We start from the raw sequence: 12,138 nt of genomic DNA, 5'->3' as shown, positions 1-12,138 counted from the left end.
CCATACATTTAAAGTACAGTGGACACTCGGGTTGTGAACGTGATCTGTGCAGGAGGCACATTCGCAACCCGCAGCGCCACATCTGCGCATGCGCGGGTCGCGATTCAGCGCATGTGCAAGTGCTGAAACCCAGAAGTAACCCGTTCCAGTACTTCCGGGTTCGGCGCAGTGCGCAACCCGAAAACACACAACCTGAAGCGTCTGTAACCTGAGGTATGACTGTACGTCCAGTATACATCCTGGGAAACGTAGTTTTCCCCCTCACACAGAGATACAATTCCCAGCACCCTTAACAAACTCTAGGAGGTCTTCCCCACCACCTGCTACCTGATGCTTTTGAATGGAGAGGCCAAGTTTTTAACTCTTGACCTCCCTTTTCCCACTTACTAGCTTCAGCTTCTGATTCTTGACTTATCTCCGCCCAATTCCCAGCTCACTAAGCCCTGTTACTCCTTCAGCTTCCGACCTCTCCAGTCTTCTCCCTCTGACCACTCATTGTCATCCCACCAACAACACTCCCCGGGATCTGAGCCTTTTCCCCTTGGTGGTTCTCCATCTGGTTCCTCCCACCATTCCTGTGTGTGCAAGCAGTCCATGACACCCAGGCATAGCCTTTTGCAGTCTCCAAGGCCCATTGTCTACAAGTGCACACTCTTCTTTGTTCCTGATGTTGCCACAACTAATTTAGCATTAGGATGTCTGAGCCCTGTCTTCTGTGTGAAGCAACACTGCCATTTAGAATATGGCTGCATTCATGACAGAGGTGGTGATGGGAGACATCAATGAAACAAATGAAGATAAAATCATCCATCACGGGATGCTGACCATTTGCTAAAGGAGTTTCAGTTAGCCCCATTAGCAGTGCTCTGGTATCTTATAGTGAAGTTTCTCTTGGCCTTTTAAGATTGAAGGAGGGCTAATTTGAAAAAGCAGCAACACTGACTCAGTCCTTGGATGTAATCCTGAGAGAAGAGATCTTAAACTGATAGCCAATAACAGTAAATCAAACTCTTTAATTTTAAAAGACATTTCTGAACTTACTGAGGCTTCTTTTTATCTTTTTGCAAAAGCGATAGAAATAAACTATATAAGAAAATCATCCTCCTTATTCTTGCTTTAAAACAAAAGAGACAATCTCCCAAAGTGGAAGACAACCTGTGTCTCTATCATTCACCTGAGAATGTTCACGGACAAAGCATCAATGCAGCATTCACTATTTAGATTGGGCTATGCCACTAACATCTGTCTAGGTGGACCTTCTGTATGTTTTCACCAGATAATAAATGCATTTTTCTTCATTAATTATAGTTAATCAGTTTGGGAATTGCCCCAAAGATAAGCAATATAAGAATTTCCTTTTCTCCCCCCTGCATATACATTTCATTTTAGTTTCAGCCATCGTGTAGTTTATTACTTTAGTTACTTGGGTTCAAGCAGCCCAAATACAAATCCCTTTTGCATTGTGGTCAAAAAGTTGACATACTTTGGTCTGTGTATCAATTCCCTGGAGGTTCATATTTTTAGTATGTTTTTTAGATTAAATGTTTTCTGTTTGCTTTTAATATTCCAAATACGTTTTTGTTCTCTATTTGATTGTATTGCTTTAACTTTTCTGTGCTTGCCAGCCTGAGCTCCCTGGCTACAAGGATAGCCTATAACAGGGGTCAGCAACCTTTTTCAGCTGTGGGCCGGTCCACCGTCCCTCAGACCATGTGGAGGGCCGGACTATATTTTGAAAAAAAAAATATGAATGAATTCCTATGCCCCACAAATAACCCAGAGATGCATTTTAAATAAAAGCACACATTCTACTTGTGTACAAACACCAGGCAGGCCCCACAAATGACCCAGAGATGCATTTTAAATAAAAGGACACATTCTACTCATTGTCCGTGGGCTGGATTGAGAAGGCGAGTGGGCCACATCTGGCCCACGGGCCTTAGGTTGCCTACCCCTTGCCTATGAATTAAATTGTACTTTGCATCTTGGCTACTCAACATTTGAGGGTTCTGAGAAAAGGTGGGACTTAAGAGCAGAAAGCAGTACTCCTGTTTACCAGATAGAAAACTGTTAGTATTTCCACTCTAATTCAACAGTTAAAAGTAGAAAATTCTGCCTTCCCCCCGCACTCTGGGTTGGTGGCTGGGACTACATAACCATCCAACCCAATGGCTTATTGAGCTTTAGGGAGGAGGAGTGGAGAGAAAGGAATTTGTAGTATCTGTGTGTGTTCCACTTAGGCTCCTGGTGATATTAATGAAGTGGTATTGGCACTGAAATACACATGGTTAAGTTTCGACAAGTAGTGTTTCTGGCTTGCAGAAATCGGTGCCAACCAAAAAGAAAAAAGAAAGGAAACAAACTGGCAACTGAATTCTTGGCCCATATATTTCCCAACGATATTTTCTGTTTCTAAACTCTTGTTATTCTCCAAAGCTGCTTTATTTGGGCTAGCAAACCATAGTAAATGGTGCCTTTCCCCCCATCGACAGCCTCCAGTTAATACAAGTTTGGGTCTTCAAAAGGGGAGGGCAAATGAGATCCACGAAAATTCCTCAGCAGTGAAACTTAATAAATATTTTTAACAGCTAGTCAAACATGCAAGAAATATTGAATTTCCCCCCTTGCTGAGTAACCAGGTTTTATGTAAGGTTATAAAAGAGGCAAGTGGTAAAATGTCCTAAACACGTCCTCTGTGGTATTCCTACTGGCGGCAATCATTTTGCAACAAAACCATATCTTTTTTTTAAAAAAAATACAAATACAGCATGGGATTTTTTATGCTATTGAATTCTCTTAGCTGCTCTTATAGTTGAAAGGGTTTATTAAACCGTGCCATAGGAATGCGCAAGAGGGGTTTAAATCTGAATGATTTTTGTGTAGTCCTTTGTGCTGCCAATGTCACATCCCAGTAATTTTTGATCCGAAAACTCTTCCAACTGCACACGGCTGGCTTGAGTGTTGTTTGGGTTTGTGAGCTGCTGCCAAATGCCAGCAATAATTCAGAGGTCTGAGTTTCTCAGATTAATTTTTGAATTGGACTGGGGACCGATTCCATCTTCAGAATGGATCTGCAAAATATTCATGGAGAGCACCAAGGCATGCCCAAAAGTGTCTCTTGGCTATAGCACGGGAATAAAATCACTGGCCAGGGCCTAGAGAATCAGTGTCAAAATGGCTTGAGGGTCGTAGGCTGGTCCATTCCGCTTTCCTGACCTAATGAACAGAGATAGTTGGGTGGCAGAGTTGGGTGGCAGAGAGGGCCCAGTCTGTCTCCTGGAGGCCTCAGGCTGTAGAGAAGTCCCCAATACTACTCTGTTGGACACACACTCCTTTGTGATCCAGCTTAGCATGCCTGGAGAACAGTAGTGGTCTGCTTGAAAGCAACTGCCCAACATATAGCCCACATACTAACCTATTTGATTTAGTACCTTAACTTAACTAAGATTGAACTGGCTTAAAATCAAGAACTAAGCTTAACTGAATCATGGTGGGTGTTTATAAGATGCTTATATGCCTAGACTGGTGTAATAATGTCCATGGGTAGGATCCTGAGAAAGTCAACTCCACTGATGAGTAAGATTTTTTTTTTTTTTGCCGATAAATTTTTATTGATATTAGATATATATACATATAGGCATATACAAAATCCATTACATAGCTTGCACATATTATATCCGTTCCATACATCGTATACAAAGTTGAAATAGGCTCTGCCGAGCCTTAGACTTCCCTCCACTCCTTTGGTAAGTATCAAATAAGTTTTATGGTCACGTATTTTATCTCTTTTACATAATAATCATTTACTGTTAGAGTTATTCCAACCCCGCCAGTGTCATCTGAAATTTAGTTCCAATATACGTCAAATATTTATTCCAATTATCATGAAATTTCTGTTCGTCTTGATCCCTTAATCTTCCTGTTATTCTAGCCAGCTCGGCATTGTTGTTGTTGTTTAATCGTTTAGTCGTGTCCGACTCTTCGTGACCCCATGGACCAGAGCACACCAGGCACTCCTGCCTTCCACTGCCTCCCGCAGTTTGGTCAGACTCATGTTTGTAGTTTCAAGAACACTATCCAACCATCTCGTCCTCTGTCGTCCCCTTCTCCTTGTGCCCTCCATCTTTCCCAACATCAGGGTCTTTTCCAAGGAGTCTTCTCTTCTCATGAGGTGGCCAAAGTATTGGAGCCTCAGCTTCACTTTAGCCTGCCAGTCATTTATAGTGGGTATTACCTCCGTTTTCCAGTTTTGTGCTAACATAATTCTTGCGGCTGTTGTGGCATATAAAAATAATGTTTTATCTTCTTTTTTAATTTCTTTGCCCATCATTCCTAACAGAAAAGCTTCAGGCTTTTTGGGAAAAGTGTATTTTAAAAATTTTTTAAGCTCGTTGTAGATCGATTCCCAAAATCCTTTCACTTTGCTGCATGACCACCACATATGGTAGAAGTCTCCTTCTACCTCCCCGCATTTCCAGCATCTTTTGTTCTTCAATCTATAGATCTTAGCTAGCTTCACTGGTGTGTGATACCACCTGTAGATCATCTTCCACAGGTTTTCCCTTAATGCCGTACATGCCGTGAACTTCATATTGACATTCCACAATTCCAGCCATCTCTCAAAGTCAATGTTATAGCCAATATCTATCGCCCATTTAGTCATGACCTCCTTCACCTCCTCGTCTTTTGTGTACCACTCTAGTAAAATATCATACATCTTGGACAATGTTTTATTTTTACCTTCTATAACTTCGACATTGAATTTAGATTTTTTATCTTCAAATCCTAGTTTCTTTTTATCGTCTTTTAGCAGATCATTTACCTGGTGGTATTGCAGCCACCCTGTAAATGCATTCTTTATCTCTTCATAAGGTTTAAGTTTAATGCCTTGTTCAGTTTTCCACGTAAGTTCTTCATAGGTGGCGTTTTTCCCTTCCATATTAATTTTTTTAACAGTTAACACCTCTATTGGTGAAATCCACCAAGGTGTCTTCCTTTCCAATAGATTTTTATTTCTTTCCCATACTTGGAGTATTGGTCCTCTAAATATATGATTTCGAAAGCCTCTGTGTACTTTCACCTTATCGTACCACAGGTACGAGTGCCACCCGTACCTGTTATCGAAGCCTTCCAAATCCAAAATGTCAGTATTTTCTAGTCATATCCAATCTTTCAGCCACGTTAAACACTTCATAGTATAAGCTTAAATCCGGTAGGGGAAAACCCCCTCTTTCTTTTTTGTCTACTAGTATTTTCATTTTTATTCGCGGTCTTTTTCCCTGCCAGATGTATCTCACCAAGGCTCTTTGCCACTCTTTGCACTGCTTTAACCCTTTAAGTACAGGAATAGTTTGAAATAAAAATAACATTCTGGGCAGAACATTCATTTTAATAACCGCTACCCTCCCCAAAAAGGATAATCTCATTCTCTCCCAGATTTCTAAATCTTTCTTAATATTCTTCCACGTGACCTCGTAGTTGTCCTTATATAAGTTGATATTTTTAGCTGTGATCCACACTCCAAGGTACTTCACCTTCTTTGCTGTCATAATTCCCGTTTTTTGTTCTAAATCCACTATATCTTCTTTAGTTACATTTTTGGTCAGCATTTTTGTCTTATTCTTGTTAATTTTAAGACCTGACACTACGCCAAATTCTTCAAATTTTTGTAAGGCTTCTTGCGCACTATTCTTTGGATCTTCTAATGTTAATACAATATCATCCGCAAAGACTTTGATTTTGTGTTCCTTAGTCCCTACCCTGACTCCTTTAACCTCTGTTGTTTCCCTCAATCTCTTAGTAAGTACTTCCACTACTGTTATAAATAATAAAGGAGACAGGGGACAACCTTGTCTAGTCCCTTTGGATATATCAAAAAATTCTGATGCAGTATTATTTATTACAAGTTTCGCTTTTTGCTCATGGTAGATAGCTTCAATACCTTTTCTAAATCTTTCTCCCAACCCCATCATTTTCAAATTTTCTTTCAAAAAACGCCAAGAGACATTATCAAATGCCTTTTCGGCATCGATAAATATCAAGGCCGCTTGCTTATCTGTTCTGCTTTCCAGGTATTCAATAATATCTATCACATTTCTTACATTGTCCTTTAATTGTCTCCCCAGTAGGAAGCCCGTTTGATCTTTGTGGATTCTTCTATTTAATACTTTTTAAAATCTTTCTGCCATTACATCTGCGAACAATTTATAGTCGTTATTTAATAACGAAATCGGCCTGTAATTTTTCACCTCTAAGGCGTCCACATCTGATGAGTAAGATTTAAAAGTGCCCAGCCTTCTTTTATTGAATCCCATAGAATTACCGTATTTTTCGCCCTATAGGACGCATTTTTCCCCCTCCAAAAATGAAGGGGAAATCTGTGTGCGTCCTATGGGGCGAATACAGGCTTTCGCTGAAGCTTGGAGAGCGAGAGGGGTCGGTGCGCACCAACCCCTCTCGCTCTCCAGGCTTCAGGAAGCTATCAGCAAGCCTGGGGAGCTGGCGGGAGTTCCCGCAGGGCTCCCCAGGCTGCGGATAGCAGCCTGCCGCCCGGCGCGCAGGGCGCCCTGAAGCGCGGAGCAGACATCTGCAGCCTGCCGCCCGGCACGCAGGGCGCCCTGAAGCGGAGCACGCCGGGCAGATATGCGCAGCCTGAGGAGCCCTGAGGGAGTTCCCGCAGGGCTCCCTAGGCTGCGGATAGCAGCCTGCTGCACGGAGCGCGGGGCGCGCTGAAGCAGCGCGCCCCGCACTTCGGGCAGACATCGGCCAGCCCCACAAGCTCGGGGGACAGCGGGGAGGCGCAGCGCCGCCATCTCACTGTTCCTCGACCTGGTTTTGGGGGGAAAATAAAGGGAAAAAAATTCCTTTATTTCCCCCCAAAAAAACTAGGTGCGTCCTATGGGACGAAAAATATGGTACCTAACTACAGAAAAATTCCCCTAAAACTGATTTTTAAAAATTTTTTATTTCTTGTTCTATTCCATTTCTGTGTTGTGCAATATGTGCATCATTGAAAAACCAATAAAATGAAAATAATTAATCTGAATGATTGCATTCCCTTCATCTTTCAGCTTTGCAGGGTGGGGAAGTTCTTCTTTCAGAGAATACTATGGTGATGCTTTCTGACCCATCGTTTTGTAAAGACTGAATTGGCCAAGCTCAATATTTGTCCTAAATACAAGTGGTGATAATCAGCTAAGTCATGCTCAGAGTAGACCCATTGATTTCAGTAGTATGACTAACATTGGACATCACTGCAGATGTTCTTCGGCAGCAAACACTTCTTGGTGCCGAGATTAAATTATTTTACAATGCCTCATATAAGCCAACAGGGAAGTGATTAGTAAACACAGAACATCAGAATTTCTTTGTTCGCAAATAGCATTTTCAAAACTGCAGGTTATATATTATGCTTTCTTCAGCGTGCACAATATATCTGGCTCCTCAATATAGTTGAAAACAGCCTGTTGGTACATTCCTACAATTCTCCTTGGGGGGGTGGGATTAAGAAGAAAAGGTTGTATATTTTTGAAGCCACATAGTAGTCTACCAAGAGAAATGTTTACATCTGGCATGATCAAAAGTCTTCTGGTATAGGAATATGTGTGTGGGAGGTCTTGCTCTACATTAAATGGATTAACAAAGACGACTCAAAACACTGTAGTTTCTTTTCTTTTTTTAAAAAAAGTTCTTCCTGAAGCTTAAAATACCTGTCTTTTTTCTTGAAAAAAGTTTTTAAATCTTCCATTGTTTTTATTTGAAGTGTGTGGTATTCATGCTTAAGCTTTTTATGTAATTGCTGGGTTGAAGAAACAAAGGATGGTCTGTACTTTAACCATTTAAATAGCTTGCTTTTTGCACTTTAGAAATCCCACCTTCTACAACTCTGGAACCTGATAAACAAGACATTTGATAGTTTATGATTTTTATATTAAACAATCCACTATAACTTCCCCTTCACAGACCACCAAATTTTGGACTTCCTTTAAACTTTTCTGTGTTGGCTGTTGGTTGGTTGCTGGTTCTTTCGGGAGACTAGTTTAAGAATGTTTTGCTTAATAGCCCAGATTCTTAACAGTTTCAGCATAAATGATTTGAGATGAGATGTAAGGAACAGTTGGACTTTATTGTAGGCCACAATAGAACTTAATTAAAGGGGGAGTTGTTACAATAAACAGATTAAATTAACTCGGAAGGAGGTGCAATTTGCAAGCCATAGCTGCTGCTCTGTTGCAGGCAAATGTGCCAGCTCAAATGTTGAACTTTGGAAATAGGTTCTGCAGAAGTGACGGTCCTGTTTGGCCACGTCTTTTCCTGCGTCTTCCTTTACTATAGCTTTGCTCCCTCAATTCATGGAGTGGGGGGGAGGGCATTGCTTTAGCCTCGCTCTGCCAGTCCCCCACATACATGAATGGAATATCCAACTGCTGCCTGTGCTTGAGCAGCTTTTATAATCATCATAATCATAATAATCTATGATTAATTATGATTCCCCAGCCACTCTGGACGGCTTCCAACAAAATATTAAAATACAATAGTCCTTCAGATATTAAAAGCTTCCCTAAACAGGGCTGCCTTCAGATGTCTTCTAAAAGTCTGGTAGTTTTTTATCTCTTTGACATCTGGTGGGAAGGCATTCCACAGGGCGGGTGCCACTACCGAGAAGGCCCTCTGCCTGGTTCCCTGTAACCTAATTTCTCGCAGTGAGGGAACCACCAGAAGGCCCTCGGCGCTGGACCTCAGTGTCTGGGCTGAACGATTGGGGTGGAGATGCTCCTTCAGGTATACTGGACACACTGTATAAGTATATGTACAGTGGTACCTCTGGTTAAGAACTTAATTCGTTCTGGAGGTCCGTTCTTAACCTGAAACTGTTCTTAACCTGAGGTACCACTTTAGCTAATGGGGCCTCCCGCTGCTGCCGTGCCGCCACCGCACAATTTCTGTTCTCAACCTGTAACCTGAAGCATCTGTAACCCAAGGTATCACTGTATATTGGTATGGTCAATTTCTTGATTTAAAACAGGAAAATCACCTATTTGGGATATTTTGCCTACGCTTGCTGAAAGGTGCGTACGCAAGTAGCATTCATCTGTTTTGTGCTAGCTACACATGACAGCTTGCCCATTAGAGTAAGATGATTTGGGACAGAAATTGAAACTGTCCTGAAGGGACTAGGCTCTGAGATTCAAGTCTTGCATATGACACCTAAACTGAGCATTAAAAGCCGATGAGTTTCTCCATCCCAGTGGCCAACTTATTATTATGACTCTTGGTATATTTATTTATTAAATTTATATCCCACCCTTCCTCCCAAGAGAGTGAGGGGTGGCAAACACATTGGTGATATATATAAAAAACACAATTATAAATAATAATCAAAAAACATGTTTGAAACAATTAAAATAGTTTTAAAAACTTAAAACCAGTTCATCATTAAAAACATTTAAAACAATCACATACAGCTCATAATTTCAAGGTTACCCGAAACTATCTTTCAGCCATCAAATGCCTACTCCTTGTCACTAAAGTCTAACACATTTTAAAAGTTGAACAATGGCAGCCTTGTTTTTTTAAAGGTAAATAAAGGGTTTTGATTTGCAAAATCTTAACAATTCCTGTGTTTTTCTTTTGGGGCATAATACATGTGTATATGGATACGATTAGAGAACCATCTTTACTTTTCTCCCTGCAGAGCTTGGCTTCCAAGTGGTAAATGCAGCAATGGCCATGGATTTAACATTTTTTATATTGTGTGAACTGCTGCAGCAGTGGGAGCAGACCGGCGCTGGGGTCTTAATCTTACTGGAGTGGCTGCTAGGAAAAGAAGATTTAGAGACTACAACCTTCGTAAGTCAGCTAACCAGTGCTTGACCACAGCTGGGGAATGCTTGGGTTTTTCAGTGCAATCAATTGGCTTTTTGCAGGATTTCTTTCAAGGTCGCATGGAAGCATGCTTTTGGAACGCAGAAGAGATGTTAACATCGGAACCATGTTTTGCTTTTTAAAAAATGTGATACCAATTCAGTCATTGTACCATTTACTTATGAATGTGAATACTGTCCACTCTTGGTTCATAAAGCCGTTTTCTCTGGGCATCACATTTTAACATGCTAGGATAGAGTCGCCCAAGCTAGGTGTGTGAGAAGGGACAAGGAAGCAGGAAGCAAGGCATGCCATGGATTTTTTGTACACATATTTACATCTGAACCAGGCTTTGTGGGAATGGTGAGGACAGTAGGAGAGGATATATTGATTAAAGATTATCCTTCCTCACTCACGCTAGTGAGCTAGTAGCAGAGCACATTCCCTTGTACAGTGGTAACTCGGGTTAAGTACTTAATTCATTCCGGAGGTCCGTTCTTAACCTGAAACTGTTCTATACCTGAAGTACCACTTTAGCTAATGGGGCCTCCCGCTGCCGCTGCGTCGCCAGAGCACAATTTCTGTTCTCATCCTGAAGCAAAGTTCTTAACCTGAAGCACTATTTCTGGGTTAGCGGAGTCTGTAACTTGAAGCGTATGTAACCTGAGGTACCACTGTACATTGCAGGAAACTAGTTGATAGATTCAAGAGAATCATTTGAATTAAGCAATCCAGTCTGGCTTGTCCAGATTGTATTGTTCCTGGTAAATCCCCTCTAGTTCCCTCTTAAAAACAATAATGACACAACAGTCTTCTTTTAAAAGTAATGATGAGGTTTACTTACATTCAGTTCGCAGGATGGTCCTGAAGGCAGGCTTTATCTTGTAGTTACAGTTTCAGAGAAAAGTGTGGGTTCAGCCTCTGTGAGGGACGAGCCCATGTGCTGCTGGCTGAGAGCCAGCAGACAGCAAAAGGGCAAAATGGAGACAAGGCATCAAGAGAGTCAAGAGGAAGACGGCTGCATGGCTAGAGCTTTTGTAGGGTCACGCCCATCTACTTGGTCACACACACGGGGAGGATGCTCCAGACCAGGTGTGACAGGAAGTCCTCCTGGCTGGAGCAACTCTGTCCACTCTGGCCAAACAGGAAATCTTGTATTTGACTGCTTCAGTGATGTTACACCCCACAGCCTTTTACGTGCAGTGCAGTAAACATCCACACAAAATTTGCCCTTCGTGCAATGTTACTCGGGGATGAATTTGAAGACCATATCAAATCCCTTCGTTTGAGCCTGTTGAAAGTTACTGAAACTGAAGCATCCCCATCGCACTTCTAGTAAATCAGCCAGCACGATCTCTTCACTGTGTGCAGGTATTATAGCACAGAGCTGCACAACACCTGATACATGAACATGCTATAAAACTTTTCATAAGCTGTAGGTTAGCATATCTGTTTGATGCTCTTCTGCTCTTTGCAGACTCGTTTAGTTTTCATTTTTTAAAAAATCCACTCAAATCTCTTTACAATACGATACAGGCAAATCCCCATTTATGCAGGGGCTATGTTCTGAGGCACTATGCAAATCAGTGAAATTGCTTATATTTGAAGCACCGTTGGAGAAAGATGCAAACACCCTCTGGAAATCCTTGGAAAACCCTTTAAAAAACCAGCAACACTTACCAGACTCCCTTCAAACCTCCTTGCTCAAATTCCAAATGAAGAGTTGCCTGTACAGTATTCTGCTAGGCATGTATAACTGTGAATTATGGTAGGATTTCACTGAACAGCAAGCTGGCTCTGTACAGTGGTACCTCAGTTTACGAACTTAATCTGTTCTGGAAGTCAGTTCTTAAACCAAAGCCATTCTTAAACCGAGGCGCGCTTTCCCTAATGAGGCCTCCCGCCGCCGGTGCCCTTCCACCGTTCGGATTCCGTTCTTAGACTGGGGTAAAGTTCACAAACCGGGACACTGCTTCCGGTTTTGCAGAGTTCGTAAACCAAATTGTTTGTAAACAGGGCTGTTCTAAAACCGAGGTACCACTGTATATCTCAAGCAGACATATCTTAATGTTTCAATGTTTCAATTAATCTCCGTTATTTAAATAAATACAATAATTCATCTCATGCACAATAATTCTAGATATAGTTCCATTTCATTTTTACCTGAGCAATTTAATGAGTTAAATTATAGTTCAGTGTGTTCATAGTTCATAGTTCATTAACTCAATTTAATGAGTTAAATTATAGTTCAGTGTGTTCATAGTTCATAGTTCA

The 12,138-nt window shown here is 41.4% G+C and overlaps 1 protein-coding gene across 6 annotated transcripts in view; it reads left to right on the top strand.

Annotated features, from left to right (window-relative positions):
• Positions 1-12,138, top strand: part of THADA (THADA armadillo repeat containing) — a 146,249-nt gene that overhangs the window by 132,636 nt on the left and 1,475 nt on the right. For all 6 annotated transcript variants that reach the window (XR_014545794.1, XM_083604748.1, XM_083604749.1 and 3 more), the window contains one exon: positions 9,695-9,849. Coding sequence is in view for 5 of the 6 variants with exons in the window: in XM_083604748.1 (XP_083460874.1) it covers positions 9,695-9,849 (155 nt within the window). In the remaining variant the exon portion in view is untranslated. The remainder of the gene's footprint in view (positions 1-9,694; positions 9,850-12,138) is intronic.

This window comes from Podarcis filfolensis (genome assembly GCF_964270895.1).
Source record: "Podarcis filfolensis genome assembly, chromosome: 3".
Classification (NCBI taxonomy): Eukaryota; Metazoa; Chordata; class Lepidosauria; order Squamata; family Lacertidae; genus Podarcis; species Podarcis filfolensis.
Note: the sequence above shows the minus strand (reverse complement) of the source record. Positions and strands in the feature narration are given on the sequence as shown.